The 22,089-nt window shown below is 39.3% G+C and overlaps 1 protein-coding gene across 3 annotated transcripts; it reads left to right on the top strand.

The window, feature by feature from the left end:
* Positions 1–494: 494 nt before the first annotated feature.
* pla1a (phospholipase A1 member A) lies at positions 495–21,656 on the top strand. Of its 3 annotated transcripts, XM_085134890.1 has the most exons (12): positions 495–690; positions 851–1,054; positions 7,806–8,022; positions 10,252–10,429; positions 10,661–10,769; positions 12,148–12,249; positions 15,663–15,755; positions 16,004–16,186; positions 16,700–16,789; positions 17,574–17,679; positions 18,729–18,884; positions 21,217–21,656. In XM_085134890.1, the coding sequence occupies exons 2-12, from the start codon at positions 988–990 to the stop codon at positions 21,302–21,304; spliced, it is 1,389 nt and encodes a 462-aa protein (XP_084991016.1). In that variant the 5' UTR covers positions 495–690; positions 851–987; the 3' UTR covers positions 21,305–21,656. The 3 variants fall into 3 exon arrangements, with proteins under 3 accessions (XP_084991016.1, XP_084991015.1, XP_084991017.1); XM_085134889.1 differs by having other exon boundaries at positions 495–1,054; XM_085134891.1 differs by having other exon boundaries at positions 519–1,054; positions 16,022–16,186.
* The last annotated feature ends 433 nt before the right edge of the window (positions 21,657–22,089 follow it).

Raw genomic sequence — 22,089 nt, 5'->3', positions numbered from 1 at the left:
TCTGCCATTTGATAAAAAATAAACTCGCCATACTTAAGTGGAGAGTCCACGTTGCACATACGGCTTTAAATCACATTAACACAAAGACAATGCAAAGGATTACATTTGTGCATGCATGAATGCATGTGTGTATCAGTGTTACTAGTGTGACATACGGTCAGACTGTGGAAACCTGCCTCTCTTTTTACCAACAAAAAGCAACTCCTCACGGTGTAAGTCATGCAGTTTGTGATGAACACTTGGATTAAGTATAGGTTAGGTTTCCAGGAAATGAATGTTGTCATAGAGACTGAATAGTGTGTGATGGACTCACATGAATTGCTTGATTATGTAAAGAAAAGAATTAAGACTCAAAAATCAGTCTGTTGATTACTGATTTCCAGATTTCTCCAGTCACTGTCAGATGCCCTCTCTCTCTCAAGCAGAACCACGAAAACCCACCTACGCAATGAAGGTCTCTCTCTCTCTCTCTCAAACGCACACAAACACACACACAATCTAGTGGGCAGCCAGGCCAAGAGTCCAGCCTTTTAAACAAACAGCCATTGAATACAAATGAGGTCATGGATTCACCACCAGGCAAAGACTTTCAACCACTTTTTCAGAGCAAACCCTGACTGGGAAAGGAATAAAAAAAAAAACTCGCCCCCTAATTGAATCCGATGAACAAAAAGAAAATGACACCGAGAGGTTTGTTGTGGATACGTTCAGTTTAAAAGTGGAACGTTAGAGGAAAAGAAACCCGGGTCATTATATTCTGGACTAATTTGGCCTGTTTTATATGGATTCCAGCATTGCTTCACCCCGATGTTTGCCAGATAAACTCTGAGTTTCTGTTTCAGTGTTACAGCACTGCACAGAGCTGGGATTTAATCAAGCCTAAAGCTGATCACCAATCTGGGAGCTAAAGAGAGCAGCTGAGCACCATTAAGAACTAACAAACTCCTGGCAGCTACTTTCAACATTCACTTCACTGACACCACAGAAATGCTTTGGGAGTGCAAAACCTTCCTCTTCTGCATTTCGTCGGTCTACATCACATCACTGGTGGTGGGTAAGTATTGTGCCAATGAAGGAGATTTGCTCTGCTGCATCATTTTTCCATACAGTTATTCTAAATATGTATGCAAAGAGGGTTGAAAGACGGGAACAGGGACTGTGTTATGTGAGTTTTTGTCGCAAGTCAGTGATTACGTAACACATAGCACCATATATACAAACGAGGAACTTGTCCTCTACAGTAAAGTGGGATTCTTTTTCTGCTATCTGCCTTCCAAGTGTCTTTGTAAGAATCAAAGAAGAAAATGCTCATTTCACATTTACTGGTAATACTTAATGTATTACCAGTAAAATGTCCTAAAGATGGCTGTCAAAAGTGAAGCTATTGTCCTAGCAGAAAAATGCCTGAAGTGACCAATATAGTACTATGGCTGACATTATTAGATTGTTAATCATCTGATCATTAAATATGCATAGACCTATAAAACTTGTCAAGAAGTCCCGATTAGGCACTGCTTCATAGTTAAAGGTCACAAGCTTGAAAGACTGAGAAATGTTGGTTAAATGTGTGTTGTAAATTACTGGTGACGTTAGGGGTCAGATAAACGTAGCAGAGACAAATTTTAAATAATTACTTCCAAATATAGTAAAGCCAAAGTCTTAAAGCTGCACAGGATTGCCACACTAATTGTTATGTGATGTTTGAAGTAAAGGGGAAGACAATTGGTTATCCAGTTTTGAAAAGGTTAGGATGCCATGCAGATAAAAAAAAATTTTTTTTGACAAAACTGAAGACAACAAACGACACAAGAAGGAAGCACACATATCTACGGAAAAAGAAACGAACACCAGACAATTGGTAGCTTGTTGCACCAAAACTGAAAAATAAGCCACTAGGCCAAGGCTCTTCCAGCAGCCACCAGGCCCAGGATCCTCCAGCAGCCACCAGGCCCAGGCTCCTGCAGCAGCCACCAGGCCCAGGCTCCTCCAGCAGCCACCAGGCCCAGGATCCTCCAGCAGCCACCAGGCCCAGGACCCTCCTGCTCCACCAGGCCCAGGATCCTCCAGCAGCCACCAGGCCCAGGATCCTCCAGCAGCCACCAGGCCCAGGACCCTCCAGCAGCCACCAGGCCCAGGACCCTCCTGCTCCACCAGGCCCAGGACCCTCCAGCAGCCACCAGGCCCAGGACCCTCCTGCTCCACCAGGCCCAGGACCCTCCAGCAGCCACCAGGCCCAGGACCCTCCTGCTCCACCAGGCCCAGGACCCTCCAGCAGCCACCAGGCCCAGGACCCTCCTGCTCCACCAGGCCCAGGATCCTCCAGCAGCCACCAGGCCCAGGACCCTCCTGCTCCACCAGGCCCAGGACCCTCCAGCAGCCACCAGGCCCAGGACCCTCCTGCTCCACCAGGCCCAGGCTCCTGCAGCAGCCACCAGGCCCAGGCTCTTCCAGCAGCCACCAGGCCCAGGCTCTTCCAGCAGCCACCAGGCCCAGGATCCTCCAGCAGCCACTAGGCCAAGGCTCAACCAACAAGTTAATCAACAGTGACTTCAACGGGCCATCACAAGGAAATACAAATCTCATCATTTTCAAAATGCCGCCTAAAAAAGCAAACCCAGGAGTTGAAGAGGAGTTGGAGGAGATTAGGAAATCGCTTAATTTCATGTCTGATGAACTGAGCAAAGTGGCTAAACAACAAGGTATGCTACATGACCTAATGGATGAAATAAAACAACTAAAAAACCTCATAAAGGACAAGGACAAGAAAATAGACGACTTGGAACGGCGAATCGAGGACCTTGAACAATACACAAGAATGGATGATTTAGTCATAAGTGGACTGGAGACGCAACACCGAACCTACACCGGAGTAACAGCTGGGGGAGGTAAAGATGGTGAAGATGCCCCGGTAGAGGAGCTGCAAACGCTTGAACAGCAAGTGATAAAATTCCTTCAAACGAAGAATGTAAGTATTCAGAGCCATCATATTGCAGCATGCCACACGCTCCCCAGGAAAGACAGTAAAACAAAGCCATCAATTATTCTTCGGTTTGTGAGTCGCAAAACAAAGATTGAGTTACTGAAACAGGGTAAGAAGCTTAAAGGGACTGGTGTGTATTTAAATGAACATTTAACGAAAAAGACTGCTGAAATTGCAAGACAGGCACGCAGCCTGAGAAAACAAAATAAGATACAAGCGACATGGACGAGGAACTGCAAAGTAATGATAAGACTAAATGGCAATCCCGAAGAAGCGAAAGTTGTGATGATAAGAGAACTCAAAGACTTAGAGCAATATAAATAATCAGGAATCTGCTCTGGAATCTATTGGAAAAGTGACGATTGGATAATGAACAATGGGTATGGAAAGTGTTTCTGGCCTTACGGCTCAAAAAACAACAACAAAAACAAAAACACATAAATGACAAGTTTGGACACAGATTATAGGTTTCCATTCAGAGATATTGAAGAGGAAGAATTTGATTATGAAAAGGACTGTCAAGGTGGTTATTTTGCCACACACGCTGAGAAAACGAACTTCAAAACGTTTAACTATGCAGAGCACAACATGCATGACCCTGAAAGTAACATTGACCCAGATACCCACTTCTACAATAACACCAATAATACTTGTGAGTACTATACAGATGACCAATTCAATATGAATATTAAAATGGCAAATGCATTGTCGGTCATACATTTCAATAGTAGAAGCCTGTTGTGGTGGGGCGTGGCCTGCGGTGCCGTGCAGGGAGGGCGGACGCACCTGCACGGCATCCTTAATCACGTCCACCAAGTTTAAAACACGGGGACTCAGGTGTGTGTGGGGGTGGTGTTGTGAATAAAATGTATGAGAACGATGCTCCGTGGTCCCGCCGTGCCTTATTCACGCCACACCTGTATAAAATTTTTTCTAAAATTACAGAATGTTTAAGTAAGTTAAAAAAGTTTAATATAATTGCAATATCAGAAACATGGCTCGATAATGAGAAAATTAGTGAAATGGGACTGGAAGGATACGAATTATTTACAATGAACAGGGTGAATAAAAAAGGAGGCGGTGTTGCCTTATATGTAGATAAAGTTTTGAAATGTAGTCTGATTGAATGTATGTCAAGCACCATAGATAACGTATTGGAATGTGTCACTATTGAAATCCATGTTGAAAAAGCTAACAATATAATTATAAGTTGCATCTATAGGACACCAGGTTCATGCCTTGAGACATTCAATGAAAAACTTGCTGCTATGTTTAGCAACCTAAATGATAAAAAAGTGCAAATAATTTGTGGTGATTTTAATATAGATTTGCTAAACCCAAATGGACATCAGAAAACAACAGATTTCATAAATACAATGTATAGTAACTCCCTTTTCCCTGTAATTATAAAACCAAGTAGAATAACAATTGATACAGCTACATTGATAGATAATATATTCACAAATAAAATTGACCATGAAATAGTAGGTGGACTTCTTATAACTGATATAAGCGATCATCTTCCTGTTTTTGCAATTTTTCAAAATTATTTTGGGATTAAAACTAAACAAAAGAATCAAATATTTGATATGATACGACTTAGAACAACAAGAGCCATTGCTGCCCTCCAGGTGGACTTAAAGGAACACAATTGGAATGAGGTTTTTGCAAATGAAGATTCAAATAGTGCATATGATGCATTCTTATCAACTGTAATTTCACTATATGAAAAACATTGTCCTTTAATGAAAATCACTAGAAAGCATCACAGATCAAATAAGCCATGGATCACAAAAGGGATAGAAGATGCATGTAAAAAGAAAAATAATCTATATAAGAGATTCATAAAACAGAGGACAAAAGATGCTGAAATAAAGTACAAGTTATATAAAAATAGATTAGTAAATATTATAAGAACAAGTAAGAAAGAATATTACCACAAATTATTGGAGCAAAGTAGAAGTAACACACAAGAAACATGGAGGATATTAAATAGTATAATCAAAAAGGGCTCAAAAAATAAGAATTATCCAGATTATTTTAAAAAAGATAAAGATATTGTGCTTGATAAAACTAAAGACATTGCAAATGAATTTAATGATTTCTTTGTAAATGTTGGCTTTAATTTAGCAAAAGAAATTCCAGAGTCAAGAAATAATAACGACCTAAATAAACATATTACTCAGAATGTGTCCTCCATGTTTATTGGTGCTGTAACTCATAGAGAAATAATTAACATTGTGAAGACATTTAAAAATAAAAAGTCCACTGACTGTTTTGGTATTGACATGATATTAGTTAAAAGTATTATAGAATATATAGTGCAACCTTTCGCATACATTTGTAATCTGTCCTTTCAAACTGGTGTATTTCCCTCACAAATGAAAATAGCAAAAGTTATTCCAATCCATAAAAACGGAGAGAGAAGTCAGTTTACCAATTATAGGCCAATATCACTGCTCCCACAGTTCTCAAAAATTTTAGAAAAGTTATTTGTTAATAGACTTGATAAATATATTGAGAAGCATAATCTCCTAAGTGATAACCAATATGGCTTTAGAGTGAAAAGGTCCACTTCGATGGCAGTGATGGAACTTGTAGAAGGGATATCTAATGCTATAGATAATAAGGAATATACTGTTGGTGTTTTTATAGACTTAAAAAAGGCGTTTGATACGATTGATCATTCTATATTAATGAATAAACTAGAGAGATATGGCATAAGAGGGTTAGCATACAAGTGGATGAAAAGTTACCTGGATGACAGATATCAATATGTCGAATTCAATAATGTAAAATCTAAGCAGTTGAAGGTAACTTGTGGTGTTCCTCAGGGCTCTGTGCTGGGCCCTAAATTATTTATATTATACATAAATGACATATGTAGCATTTCCAAACTGTTAAAATGTGTATTGTTTGCTGATGATACCACTCTGTATTGCTCAGGTAAAAACCTAGAACAGCTTCTGACTACAGCGGAAAAGGAGTTAAATATATTAAAAAACTGGTTTGATGTAAATAAGTTATCATTAAATATAAAGAAAACAAAATTGATTATTTTTGGCACTAGACAAATGAAAAATGTATCTAAAATCAGGGTTAATGGAATTGAAATTGAAAGAGTGTACGAAAATAAATTTCTTGGAGTGATAATTGATGATAAGCTGAGTTGGAAGTCTCATATAAACCATGTGAAAACAAAAATGTCAAAAACCATTGCTATTCTCTATAAAACAAAGCATGTCCTGAACAAAAAATCATTATACACACTCTATTGTACTCTGTTGCTTCCATATATGACTTACTGTCTGGAGATATGGGGTAATGCATATAAAACGAACACTCTTCCTATTTTCAAGTTGCAAAAAAGAGCTATAAGAATAATAAACCAATCAAACTATATAGAACCAACTAACATTTTGTTTATTAATCTGAATACCCTGAAATTTTATGATTTAGTTGAATATAAAATGGCACAGATAATGTATAAAGCACAAAATAACTTGCTTTGCCCCAGTACTCAGAAGCTGTTCAAAGTCAGAGAGAGTCAATATGACTTAAGGGGAACAGATTTCTTTAAAAAAAACAAGATAAGGACAAATATAAAGCAGAGATGTGTTTCTGTTAGAGGAGTTAACCTGTGGAATAGTTATGACAGTGATTTAAAAAGGTGTAGTTCATTTTCCTTGTTTAAAAATATGTTTAAAAATAGAGTATTAGAAAAATATATATATCAAGAATGAAAAGAGCAGAAAAAAAACAAAAACAAAAAACAAAAAAACCTCTTGATTCTTTTGCTTTGATGTAGTTACTTACTAAGGTGGAAAGTTTTTTATTTTTTTTTTGTTTTGTTTTTTTTTGTTTGTTTGTTTGTTTTGTTTTTGCTTTGTTTGCCTTCTCTCACCCCAACCGGTCGCAGCAGATGGCCGCCCCTCCCTGAGCCTGGTTCTGCCGGAGGTTTCTTCCTGTTAAAAGGGAGTTTTTCCTTCCCACTGTCGCCAAAGTGCTTGCTCATAGGGGGTCATATGATTGTTGGGCTTTTCTCTGTATCTATGAAGCGCCTTGAGGCGACATTTGTTGTGATTTGGCGCTATATAAATGAAATTGAATTGAATTGAATTGAATTTTATTATTTGCTTCGAGCCCTGTGTACAGGAGCTGCATGCTAAAAGATCTTTTGTTAAAAGGGTTGGCGTAATAAGCAAATGCTTCAGCCAATACCTTTTGATTAGCCTTGTCTCATGCTTTCTTGCTTTGTGGTAAATCTTTGTTCTGTCTTCACTGAGATATTTGAATGCTAATCAATAAAAACATATCACTCAAAAAATATCACTCAATGTAAATAAATAATAATTTGTGAATCATATGAACCCACATTTCACAATAACATCAAAGGTTTAAACTGAGATAAATCTACTAATCAAAAATTGAAATTTCTTTTGAAAAACATGGACTCTTCCTTCCATAAAGAGGAAAGGGACCATTCAACTTGTCATCAGTGTTTAGTTCAAAAACCTGCAAGTCTGATGGTATAGGGGTGCATTAGTGTCTGTTGAACTGGCAGCTTACACGTCTGGAAAAGCGCCATTAATCCTTAAATGTGTCTATAGGTTTTAGAGCAGCACATACACTAATCCACGCTGTGCATATTTTAGCAAGCCAATGGTGAAACACATACTGCATCTATTATAACAGCATGGCTTTGTAGTAGAAGAGTGGTAATCACAATGCTGTCAAATACAAAACCCACAAGTTTTATTTCGTGATACAGTGAGGCTAAAACAACAACTACATAGTATGTATTATGCCCTTCTACTTCTACTAGCTTCAGATGAAAAGCAGCAAGATAATCACTGTGCTGATCTCAACAACATCACATGGCGGGAATACCAGCAGCAAAGAGTCAGACTGAACATCCAGTATCTGCTGCTGACCAGGAAAAACATGGACTGTCCACAAGCATTCAATGAGACGTCCCTCACCATGGAGAACTCCTACTTCAACCCCTTGCTTCCTACAAAGGTTATCATCCACGGGTACAGGTGAGATCCTTATTTAGTTTCAGCGTATGAGCCTCTGAATCTTTAAATGAAACAAATGTAATAGTTTTGGACGGATCAGTGCTATTGTTATTCTGTGCACCAGTTATGTTAGAGTAACAGCTGGGTTTTGTTTGACAGCTACGCTCTGTTGTTCCAGGTTACGGTTGCCATGGTTACAGAGTGACGCTCTCTCTCTCTGTGTGTTTCCTGGGTGAGAGAGCGCCTTTTTGTTGTTGTTGTTGTGCTAAGCTAATAGGCAGAATGCTACAGGTATAGCTCTAAAGAATGTAGCCTCATGGGCAGTGTAGTCCGTGCTGCAGGGAGAATGGACTGCCATACACGTTATGTGTCTGTGAGCGCCAGGAGGGAGAAAAAGGCCAGTGGAAAAGTATGAGCTGTCATCAAGCACAAACGGGAGCTGGAAGCAGTGTTGGGAAGGTTACTTTTAAAATGTATTTCATTACAGATTACAGAATACATGCCCCAAAATGTATTCTGTAACGTATTCCGTTACGTTACTCAATGAGAGTAACATATTCTGAATACTTTGGATTACTTAATATATTATCATGCTGTTTACAACTACGTGAATGTACTATTGCTGTGATTTATTACTGTTACTGAAGGTCCGTGGCTCCGAACCGTAGTAAAGGGACCTCTGGCTAATAGTTCGTGTCGGGCTCATAGCCGAAAAATAGCTTTACTTTGTTGTCTGGGTCAACTTTGCTTGCGACAGACAGAGAGAGGCGTTGAAAGGCTGCTCCAACAGAACTTATTGTTTTTGGAGGAAAACACGAACACAGTGTACAGTCGAGTCTTAATAGCTTACTTACAACTGGGCTCGTCAGGCACTCTTCTTGGCTGCAGTGGTTATTATTATATTTACATGCTTCCATGCTTCTTTTTCCTCGATGACAGCTCGTACTTTTTCTCCCTCCTCGCTCACAGACACATAACGTGTATGGCAGTCCATTCTCCCTGCAGCACGGACTACACTGCCTATGATGCTACATTCTTTAGAGCTATACTGGTAGCATTCTTCCTATTAGCTTAGCACAACAACACCAAAGGGCGCTCTCTCACCCAGGAAACACGCAGAGAGAGAGCGGCACCCTGTAACCATGGCAACCGTAACGCTGCCGCCTGGAACAACAGAACGTAGCTGTCAAACAAAACCCAAACAGTCCTGACCCGCGACAATATGAAACAGGAAAGTACCGCCGTGTAATCCATTTATTTCAACAAAGTAACTGTATTCTAAATACCACCTTTTTAAACGGTAACTGTAACGGAATACAGTTACTCATATTTTGTATTTTAAATACGTAACGGCGGTACATGTATTCCGTTACTCCCCAACACTGGCTGGAAGCATGTAAATATAATAATAACCACTGCAGCCAAGAAGAGTGCCTGACGAGCCCAGTTGTAAGTAAGCTATTAAGACTCGACTGTACACGGTGTTCCTGTTTTCCTCCGAAACAACGCCTCTCTTTGTCTCTGGCAAGCAAAGTTGACCCAGACAACAAAGTAAAGCTAGTTTTTCGGCTACAAGCCTGACATGGAACCCATGGTATTAGTCAGAAGTCCCTTTACTACGGTTCGGAGCCGGGGACCTTCAGTAACAGTAATAAATCACAGCAATAGTACATTCATATAGTTGTAAAAAGCATGATAATATATTAAGTAATCCAAAGTATTCAGAATACGTTACTCTCATTGAGTAACGTAACGGAATACGTTACAGAATACATTTTGGGGCATGTATTCTGTAATCTGTAATGGAATACATTTTAAAAGTAACCTTCCCAACACTGGCCAAAGTTGATGTTTTCCATTCATTGTCACTCGAATGTGATAAATGGTTTATTTCAACTGAAGTGTTGCCAAGCGTAATGACTTGATCTGCTCAATATGAAAAGATATTAAAACTGTCTCCTTGGAAGATTTAATAGGCAAAAGTAATGGAGATTCTCTGCTTTTTTAATGTTTTTTTAGTTATAAATTTTGAGTTGTATTAACAAAAAGAATGTTAACTTATTTACATTTAACTCAACCACAAGTATTACCAACTAAAAATGTTATCTAGACTTTATCAAAATTGTTTAGTATTGACATTTTAAGCTCACCAGCTTAGTGTAGTTTAAAAAGAGAATTTAGTAGTTATTAACTAGACTTTTAATATTAATATACTATTAATGGCCTTCTGACCGCAACCCATCCCTGCAGGACCCGGGGGAGTAAGCCCTCCTGGGTGAAGAGGTTAGGCCAGGCGCTTTTAAGATCTCAAGATGTGAATGTGGTGGTGGTGGACTGGGTCCGCAGTGCATCCTTTGCCTACAACCTGGTGGTAGAGATCTACAGAGAGGTGGCCATACAGATTTCTGTCCTCATCAATCAGCTGCAGGTGCGAAGCTGTTCAAATGCTCGTTAGCCACAATACGACCCTGAGCAATGTAAATGTAATTCAGGCACAATTAATTTTACTCTTTACAGAAGTATTTTCTAGATATTATGTAGTCTATGAAAAAAAGTCTGCAAGAGTTTTTTTTTTTTTCATTCTACAAATGACAAAAATATGTTTGTGGTTGCTTATATTGAATACAGAGTCTATTCTTGCGATTGTCTTCTCCAACAGAATCATGGCTGCAGACTCGAATCCTTCCACTTTATCGGGGTCAGTCTCGGGGCACATGTCGCTGGTTTTGTGGGAACTTTGTTCGAAGGGAAAATAGGAAGAATCACAGGTGAGTTCAGACACCTTACATACATATTATCTCTTACAATGTAAAACTGAATTGGAAACACAGCTGCACACTTAAAAAGTCATTGCACATGTGCTCCACCTCAGAATAATACTCCTTGTGGTGGAAATAAAGTTTAGGTTGCTGGTAGTCTGGTATAATGGATTGCATTTATATAGCACTTTTCGGGGCCCTCAAAGCGCTTTACAATTCCACTATTCATTCACTCTCACATTCATACACTGGTGGAGGCAGCTACAGAAGCGAGGCTGCCATATCGCGCCATCGGCCCCTCTGGCTATCACCTTTAGGCGGTAGGTGAAGTGTCTTGCCCAAGGACACAACGACCGAGACTGTCCGAGCCGGGGCTCGAACCGGCAACCTTCCGGTTACAAAATGAACTGCTAACTCTTTGAGCCACGATATTAGGTTTACAGAAATAAGGAGACAACAGGAGTGAAGACAGTGAAGGTTTTCACAGCGCAGGCTCCTCACAGATCTCAGTGTGACCCTGAAAAATTAGCAGGGCTCTTCAAAGAACAACAGTACATTGAAAAGAGACACTGTGAAGTTTTTTGACAAGGCTCAGTCCCTTTCAGCAGAGCACCACCAGCACAATACACCACTGTTCAGTTGATAATATGAATGAGTGGTCCACAGGATGGGTGGGTTGGTTAGTTGGTTGGTTGGCAGGCACAATGGTTGTTTGACTTGCTTGTTGGTTTAATGGTCAGTTAATCAGGACGGTTGTTTGGATTTTGTTATTGTTTGTTTGCGACTGGTAGAGTTCAGCAACTTTAAAGCTTTGAACCAATACATTTGTTCATCCCCAGACAAAGAAAGGCAAATTAAGATGAGGTGATAGGGGATTTTTGTGTCTGGGTTAAGACAAAAGGCAGACACACAACAAGATTTCTACAAAGAAAAATACCTATGCTGGAGAAAGTGATGACATTTTTTATTTACTTATTTTTTTGCAATGCTGTTTGCAGCTAAACTCACTGTTTACTGAACATTTAATTGAATATTTACTTTCTGTCGCTTCCTCTCTTCTACTGTTCCCATTTTTTTTTACTCTTCAGTCCTGCCAAACTCTGCCTTACAAACGGTCACTGAATATTTAGAGAATAAACTACAACCATAAAATCCAAACTAAAAACCTCATATAAAAAGACTAGTCATTTTCATGGGGACACTGTTTGACATTTTAAACACAAAACAGGACAATGCACTAATGTGTACTACACTGATCATAGTTTCCCTAGAGATGAAGTTCTTTCATTATGAGACTACTGGAGAAAAATGACTCTTTTTGTTGTTTCTAGTAATATAAAATTTCATGGCATGTGCTTGATCTAAAAGTTATTTAACTTTCAAACAGGCCTGGACCCTGCTGGACCCATGTTTAAAGGAGCAGACACCTATAGCCGGCTGGACCCTTCTGACGCTCAGTTTGTGGATGCCATCCACACAGACTCTGACTGTGAGAAAACGTTAACTTAACCTGCAAGTTTATTTCCATCACTAACATGGCTTAGGCCACTTACTGTTGTTGTAACTACATGAAACCCCTTAGAAAACATCATCGACAGATCAGCCAGGCTGATGACTTCTGTTTTTTCCTCATTACTGGAAGTTATGAACAAAGACCAACTGTGGAACTGTAACATTACGCTTCACTAAGGCACACAAAGATTTCAATGTGCTTTTGTTTGAGTTTGAGGTGTGATAAAACACATTGGTTGTACATATTATTCAAAATGCCTGAAGTCATCAAAGCTTTGAAAGATTCTAATGTTCTCAAGAACAATCAAACCTTCTCTTTCAAATAACACTAGCGTCCCAGTGCCACTGGCAGTCATCACACTGCCGCCACCGTGTTTTACAGATGATGTGGGGTTTTTTTTGGATCATGAGCTGTTCCGCGCCTTCTCCACACTTTTTTTTTTACTTCATTCTAATAGAAGTTGAACTTGGTTTCATCTTTCCAAAGAATATTTTTCCAGAACTGTGCTGGCTTTTTTAAGATTTTGTTTTTTAGCAAAGTCCAATCTTAAAACTTTTGTTCTTGAGGCTTATGTGTGGCTTGCACCTTGCAGTGAATCCTCTGTATTTACTTTCGTGCAGTCTTCTCTTTGGATATTTCAACCTGCTGGAGAGTGTTGTTCACTTGGTTGGCTGTTGTTGAGGGGTTTCTCTTCACCGTGGAAATGATTCTGCGATCATCTACCACTGTTGTCTTCTGTGGACGTCCAGGTCTTTGTGCATTGCTGAGGTCACCGGTGCTTTCTTTGTGTTGCTGTTCACACCAAAATCTTCCAAATGCAAGCACCACACATCAAATCAACTGCAGGCCTTTTATCATTTTATCTTCTTAACTGATAATGACATAACAAAGGAACTGCCTAAACCTGCCCATGAAATAGCCTTTGAGTCAATTGTTCGAATTTCTTTTGGTCTCTTTAAAAAGAGAGTGCCACATGTTAACCTTGTGTTGTCCTCGGGATTCCCATATACTTGTTTGCCATTCACCTACAGGTCATTTTTGACCCAAGGACAACACAAGGTGGAGCTGAAACTCTCAATCCCGTTTGAATGCGGATACCCTCAAATAAAGGCTTAGAGTATACATATTAGATCCATGTCCATGTTTCAGTAAACAGGTAAAAAAAAAACAGAACTTGTGTCAGTGTCCAAATATACATGAAATTTGCGGCATTTATGTTTTTTCAAACCAAGCTTGATTTTTCTTTTTTCTTTTTCTTTTTTTATCTCTAAAAAAAATCAATCAGACCAATCAGAACACTGCATTTGCCAACTAGTGTGCTGTAACTCAAAGTGCACACTGGTACTGAATATCCAAATAGTAAAGTAATACTATTTACTTAAGACACGCAGCTAGACACTGCTCCAGGTGTCACGGATAATGGAATGATGCAGACTCAGTCGCGGAGCTCTGGGTGCAACGTACACAGTGCGTTTATTTACAGTGCCCAAAAAACAGTTTCAAAACACAAAGTGAAGTGCAAAGTCCAACGGTGATCTTCTCCAAACTCCTAGTGGTGTGCAGGTGAGTTCCCAAAGTGACATCCAAGTGTGTGTTCTCCTCCAACAGCTTAACCCCGCGGGCTCCTTCTCGTCAACCTCCAGCTCTGTATCCTTTCTTCCTACAAATGAGCAAAAACACCAAGTGAGGGGGCTAGCCGGCTAAGGCTAAGCTACAAGTCAAAAAACACTTCACTACCAAGCTTCCAGTACAATCCAGCATCGACTGCCATCTGGACACACAGTTAAATACCTCAGCCCACAACGAAGGATGATCAGTGACAGCTGGGTGGCAAATTAGGTGCAGGTGTGTCAGCCACTGGGTAGGGGAGGAGGAGAGAGAGAGAGAGAGAGAGAGAGAAACACACACAGGCGGGTCGCCCCCGGGAAGGACCGTCCGACCATGACACCAGGTCTGCCAGCTCTGAGATTATTTCTCTGCCTCCTCAGATGTGGTCCCAGTTCTGCCAGCAAGAGTTCAAACTGGCCAACATGAAACATATACAAGAACTATCCAACCCTGCTGCTGCTTTGGGAACTGGATTCTGGATGAACCCAGAATGTCTCATCATGGCTTGATATTGACTTTTTTGTCACAATGGATTTTTTTTAGGGTGGAAAACAAAACCCATTCAGTGTGTGTGTGTGTGTGTGTGTGTGTGTGTGTGTGTGTGTGTGTGTGTACATTATGCAACAAAATCTGAATTTCACGTTGTTTTTTCACAATAGATTGTTGTGCAATGGTCTTAACAAGATGCATGCATAAACATGCTTATTTATCCCCAGCATTGTTCCAACTACTTACTGCCAGACCATCCTGTCTCTGGACAGCTAGACAAAAAGTGATTTCTGGTATTTGCCAAAAAATGATTGTAGGTATTTAATCAGTTGTAAATTACTTGTTGGCCTATTTTCTGTGAAACATATGTCAAACATATCTCTTATGAGTGATCTCAGTTAACAGCCATTTTAAGCCAGAAAGAACATTTTGTCACCAGGTAGAAGCTACAGTCAGTTTTTGGTAAACCAACTTTAACACTCATAAATAAAATGTATGTAAAATTCTCAATGATATTAAAAATGTGATTTTCAAGAGAGATCAGACCAAGAGAGCAGCAGAAACTGCAACAAATATAACATAGATATAAAGATATTTTAAGTTGCCAAAAAAGACTGGACTGATTATAAGGTAGAACACAGTATGTACAATAACGCAGTCATAAAGATAATTGTAAAACAGATCATTTCTTTACTTTATATATAACCCCTTTTGTAAATTCTGTTGACTGCAGACTATTTATGAATATAAGCAAAGATATTCGGTGTAAAACACGTGTGTATACACACACACACACACACACACAGAGTTACTACAAATCACTTTTTGGCACCACACCAGCTAACAGCCGAGTTTAGCTAAGTATACTAGCTAAGCTAGGTTTGAGTTTCCTAAAAATCACACTTTACCTCTGATAAACAGTTTGATTACATTCTCGCATCCTATGAGACTTTGTTTGCTCATGTGTCCATGTCCAACAGTGTTACATTCACTTCAAAGAAAGTTTCACTAATAACAGCTAACAGAGACTAACAGCAGCAAACAGTAGCTAACAGTAACTAACAGCAGCAAAACCAGCAACACTTCCACTTTACCAACTCACCTCACTCACCACTCTATTTTTTCTAAGTCTAATAAAATGTCCTAAAAGACTGTATTATTAGTTCATTGGAAGTCTTTTGTATTTATTAACACTTGTATTACAGCTGATAAAATCACATTGTGTTTATACCTGAAATTTTGTTTGCAGTGCAACGTAGCAACAAATTGCTGACAGTTTTCTTCTGTATCAGATTTTGGCATCTCCATCCCTGTTGGCCATGTGGACTTCTTTCTGAATGGAGGGAAGGACCAGATTGGATGTGCACGCTCCAGGTTTGACTCAAGTAAGTTCAAAACCCACTAAAACAAAAAGAGAGGGGGGAACTAAAAGGAAAGGAGCTCTTTTTTTGTTGTTTTCACATTGGTGTCTTTCGCCCTTGTTTTTTTGCCCTCAGAAGTTATAAATAAAATTCCAGTTACAGATGAGTAGATTTTGAGCAGAGCCAGTTTTTCGTCTGGACATTTTTTTCCCCATTACTTTAATGAGAGTCTCTGGACATCTGTCTCCCTTAGTAGTTCTATATTTTGTCAGTTTTCTTGTATTTTTTAGTGTACAGTTATGTGATATGTGACCACATGAGGGCGCTGGACGTCTACATGAGCGCGCTGAACGGCTCGTGCCTGTTAATGGGGATCCCGTGCTCCAACTATGAGGACTTCCTGAAGGGACGCTGTATGGACTGCGACATCTTCAGAGGGAAATGTCCAGTAATAGGTAATAACACGTGGGTGACCACCTGCAGCACACAGACTGCTGCTGCTCCCTTTTATCCGCTGTTAGTTTCTAACTATCCTGTGTCTTACTGTGAAAAGCTGTGAGTGCATATTTTGGGAGTGTCATTTGTCTCTACAATAAAAACGTTTCTCAGCTCGAGATTAATATGACACTGAGTTATAAGTTATATTAATAGCCCTGCAGCCTATAGTGCTGCCTCATTATTTTTACAAGACTTGCTGCTGTCAGTGGTTCTTCCATTCTATTGCAAAACACTTGTTCCAACAATACAGTCTATTAACTATAAAGTAAATCTTACGTATTTATAAAGTTGTTATGACATCTCACTTAAAGTAAACTGGATCTTTTTTGCTTCCACCGCCAGTGGAGCCGACACTGTCACGTCGGCTTTTGACAGTTTCTTATTGTTTCAGCTTCTACATACTCATACAGACATAATTAATGCACGTGAAATTACTTTTGACTCATTCCTTTTAATTATGTGTGTTCCAGGTTTATCAGAAAACAGTGGGATATCTATATCTCCCATTCCCAAAGAGCAGACGCTATTCCTCCTCACGACTTCTTCACAGCCATATTGTGGTGAGTGTTGCAGTGTATTTGTGAGACGGGGGAATTTTTCCTCTTTTCTTAAAAAGAAATGTTATCTTCTTGTATCTCCTGTTAAGAAAAATTTAAAACTCTGAGTAGTTTGAATGACGTTCATTAGACTTAACCTCTCATTACTACACATAGAAGGCAGCTAACTTGAGAAATTGTTTTAATCATTTATGCACTCTGACTCTTCCCTACCAACCCACCAATAGCAAGATTTCCTCTTTCTACTAGACTAGCACGGTTTAACAATTCCTGTTTTACCGTACTTTAAAATGACATTTTTCCTAAAACTGGAAAAGATAAGACACTCACTTCAGAACTCCACTGGGAAATTTCAAAACATGTGGGGACCCTTCCTTGATGCTTTTCAAAATCTATAAGAATTTTTCAGCAAACTCTCTTAAGTCAGGTGTGGAATTACAGTGTGCAGGTGCAGGCAGTGACCTGGGTGGGAATGAATGGGATTGTTTTGCAGGGATTATGTTACTTTGGGATATATTATACATTTGTTTATATTTTTCTCTCTTCTTTCTTTTTCTTTCCCTTTTTTTTCTTTCCTTTTATTTCACAACCGAAGATACATTTCTGAACTCATTTTACATCTTAAATGTACTACTTAACCTTAATGTACAGATCATCTGTAATCCTTCTCTTTTCTTTCTCTTTATATGTATAATATATATGTTGATGTTTATGTGTATAAAAGGAAACCTCTTGATAAAAAAGACATTGTTTAAAATGACATTTTTCCCACTGTTCCCCTGCTCAGCTCACCACATCCTGGTGGAGTTGGAAGTTTCGAAACTGGATAAGAGCGCTGAGATTGAAGTGACCCTGACAGCTGAAACCCTGGAAACAAAGCAGATCCTCAGGCTGTAAGTATCACAAATATCATACGCATCTCATATTGCAAAGATCCTACTCTTTAAAGTTAATCAATAGTACAATATGTACAGTTGGATGTACTGTATTCAGTTCCATACCTAAAAAGAACAAATTAAAAAATTAGGAATCACCAAAACTCATCGCTAGCAGAAAAATCTGACTTTAAAAATATCTGCATTCAGGATCTGAATCCCTGAACATGCACTTTATTTGGTAAAGTATATCAACAGTTTGGGCATTCCCAAAAAAGCATCTGTTCTTGATGTTGCGGATCCCACATGAGGTGACTGCATCATGTAGGTTTTGTACCTGTGCATCCTTGATCTCCACTTCTGTTACATCCCGAAGCGTCCTTCCGAATTCAGAGCAGGTTATGGTCTCATGAGCAGTCACTTTCATGAGACCCGTTTGAGAAAGCAGCTTTTTGCTTTGTGATGTTTAGCATTATCCTGCTGGAAGCTGCCATTAGAAGATGATAAGTTGGGGCTATGTAATGATGCATATGTAGGCTGATGGTTGAAGTACTGCTTATTTGGTATCAAGAGGCTCAAAGTGCCTAAATAGTTGATTGAAGACATACAGTAAAGGGAGGTGAGCTGAGATTTCACTAACTGTTGAATAAGAGGGAAAAAAAGAAAAAGACCACATGATAAAGATTGTTGTTCCTGTGTTTACAGAGACTAAAAGACAGTGATGAATATTGGTAGTATTTTCATACCAGTTTGCAGGTAAATTAAATTCAATAGGAATGCTTACAAGTCATTCTTTGTAAGCAATTTTTGTGTATTGTTTTTTTTTTTAGCGTTCAGTTTTTATTTTAGCAGATGTACTGTATGGGTAGAACAGTTCAGATGGGAAAAGTTTTGGGAAAACATGTTTTCAGAGCACAAGTTTAGTCATTTTTTAATTAAATCTGAAGAATGGCACCACATTTGTTTTAGCTGTGACTTCCCAGTATGATAAATGTGATTGTGTGAAAGCGCCTGTCTCATCTTGTGCGGTTTATTATTTTCACATGCACTATATGTGTGTATTACAGTCAGACAGATACAACAGTGTACAGGACGGTGATGGCTCACTCTACCCCCCAGTGTGAAATCAACTCCATCAGGCTGACAAACACAGGAGCTCGCTTCTACAGACAGGCAGAGATCCACGTCAAGTCTGTCTGCGTGACTGAGTTTCCCTCTCTCAGGTAGGACGCAGACACAACATGCACATAAATACAGTTCGGTTCAGCCGCCGGTCCTCTTCTCATTGAAACAAATACTGGAGTGCTTTTTTTTAATATGTTCTGTAGCACATAAAAAGTCAAACACAACATTTACCGATGAATTTTAACAAGGCACGATTTACAGGCAAACACCTGTATGCTCAGCATATGCTACAATTGCTTATTCCATCCATCCTTTCCATTTTCTTAACTGCTTATTAGGGTCATCGGGGGGGCTGGAGTTTATCCCTGCTGTCTTTGGATGATAAATTTGCCAAAATATGTAAACACACAGCTTCAGTTTGTTGTTATTGCAGTTTCCTGTTACAGTACTTTGGACAAACAGAAGCAAACGTTGCTGCAATGAGTCAATGAAGGTATAGTTTTCAGCAATACATGTTGTTGTTTTGTCACCCAAAGCCTTACAGCAAATTGCTCTACAGAAATTCTCTCTTTAGGTAATTAAGAAACAGAGTAAACGGACATACTAGAGAATAGTATCAGGTCTGTCAGCTGTTTAATGTGCCAGTCTGCAGTCTGCTGAAAGGTTATGTCATGATATGAGAGAGAGTTGAAACCAGACCGTGCCAGTAACACACAGTGTTGTCCAAAATGTAAAATCCATTCATTCTGTCCTTTTTGTCCCACCCTTGGGTTGGCATAAACCTGAAATGACCCTGAAATGAGTAGTTTACAGAGCATTACTGTTCCTCAGAGATCACCAGTGGGTGGCCTTCTCTTTGTGATCAGTAGCTGAAACTTGAGTTACTTGAGCTTCAGATCAAATCTAACCTTTTGCAGAAAGTGTGAATTTGGCCAGTATCAAAAATGTGCTTAAAGTTGCTTAAATAGTTTATTTCACTTTGGGGAGAGTAGAGAGCTGACCACATGATTCATGATTGCGCCATCTCGTCTCTCACCCCAGTGTTTCCTGTTTATCTCGCCTCTCTTTCTATGAACAAAAAAGGCTAACAGGCCAACATTAATCATCCTAAAAATCAATATTTGGACACTGACACCATGTTTGTAATTTTGCCTCTGTACCACCACCACAAGGGACTTTAAATCAATCAAACTAACATAATTTTAAATATAAGGACTGTTTTTAATACTCTATGAAAATCCTTTGTAGTCAATGACTGCCTAAAGTGTAGGACTCATGGACATTACCAAAGCTGTTTTCCTGCCTACAGCTGCCTTCAGATGCTGCTTCTTTGTGGGTGTCTTTGCATTTAGTTTTATCTTCTGTAACTGAAAAGCATGATCTGGTCATGCTACAGAGTCTACAGAACTGTGCAGACTCTTTCAGATGTTTTTCTAATCGGTCTAATCTGGCCGTACTGTTCCCGAGTATAATCAGTGGTTTGCACCTTTTTTGTATTTCCATTCATGAAGGTCGACTTTGACATTTATGTGCAGGGGTGCACATAAGTGGTCCGCAGGTGAGCATGCGCTGTCAAAATAAAAGACGCGCACCAGATAAGAAATTGCAACGTGCGTTTGCGTGCATGTAAAAGGCACTGTTTTTGTCCGCTACAGTGGGATTTTCACAGCATATTCTGCACCACATCTCTGTGCGTTCATCATTTGTTTGAAACCAGCTCACCTCCTGCAACCACTTTTCCGAGAATACGCGCTTCTTTTGCGGTTCGGACTCCTTCTGACATTTATTTGGAGGTGTAGGAACACCAAATTAACTGCTTAAAGGAGCTTGCTTCTTCGACATCATTAAGAGAGGAGGAAATGTCTGTCCTCCTCCAGAAAATCTTATCTGGTGCGCGTCTTTTATTTTGATAGCGCACCTGCGGACCACTTATGTGCACCCCTGGTTATGTGTCTACCTCCCTGAGAGTGTTTTTGACTCAGATGTTTTTCTTTACCTTAATAATGATTTCCCACTTCATCTGTCTTCCATGGTCTTTTGCTGGTACTGCTGATTGGGCAGTAAAGTCCTCCTTTATTTGTTTAAGGTCATTTCTAAAACATTTTCTTTCTTCTTCAAATTTTCAAATGCTAGACTGGTGAGCTGTCCAGGGTGCACCTCACTTCTCTCCCTGTGATAGCTGGGATGCTGGGATAGTCTCCAGGATCTGCTTAATTTGTCATGGAATTATGGGAAACGGGGCTCATTTGGCCATAAAAACTGTTTATCAATTGTCCAGTTACTTTTGAGCCTCAGAAAATGGGCACTGCATATAAAAATGTCAGTGATTCCTAAACAGTTACTGGATTCTTACAATGAATATACTACATATATTCACTTGGACTAAAGTCTGTTTTGCACAAGTGTGTGTTTTTGTTTTTATTCTTTCAGGCGCAAAGATCCTGTGTGTGTGAACAAAATCAACATCAGACGGGGAGCTCCGTGGTCCCACGACCTTGTGCAGTTGTGTGACTTCTAAAGAGAATGATCTCCTCGACAACAATTGAAAAGTGCATAGTGTGCAGCAGTCTGGCCTATGAAGATACTAACACAGAGATGGTTTCACATTTTTATACCTTGTTTAATTTTGAGAAAATATCATTGGAGTTCAACCTCAGGGGGCGGAGCCTTATATTTTCTAACATCATGACTAAAACTGGGGGGAAAAAGGTTATTTACATTATCAGTATTTCCGTTACAATATTATTAATATTATAACTATCTTTCTTTTTTGCCTATACTCACTAAAGCGTTGAAGTGTTAGTCTGGTTTCACATCCTAGTCCCTTGTTTTTTGTTCTTTTAGCATTAAATGCAGCAACAAACTCTTAACCATGTCTTTCTTTTCTCCTGATTTCAGGGCTAAAAGGATTTGTCCTTTTGCACTAAGGTGAATCTGTGTGTACTTTGACTTTTTGGGGGTGGAACATAAATCATTTTGAGCATCATCACAGTGCTACATAGTGCGGTCGGGACAGATATGACAGGAAACTAACAGTCAGAAAATAAACAACTTAAATCATCTGGAGAAATCTTGGCCCCATGAAAGAATGTTTTCTAAATACTTGGACTTCATTTTAGTCTCATCACTCGTCTTTTGAATTCAATAACACACAAATACCGTGATTCACATTATGCCCGTGTATTAAACACACCAATGTTTAAAAACATTTTTAAAAAATCAGGCTTCTAATATATATCAGCAGAGAGCATGTAAAAGGATGACTTTGGTAATCTGATCACTAATCTAAACATGACACATCAA

This window comes from Neolamprologus multifasciatus, chromosome 16 (assembly GCF_963576455.1).
Source record: "Neolamprologus multifasciatus chromosome 16, fNeoMul1.2, whole genome shotgun sequence".
NCBI lineage: Eukaryota > Metazoa > Chordata > Actinopteri > Cichliformes > Cichlidae > Neolamprologus > Neolamprologus multifasciatus.
Note: the sequence above shows the minus strand (reverse complement) of the source record. Positions and strands in the feature narration are given on the sequence as shown.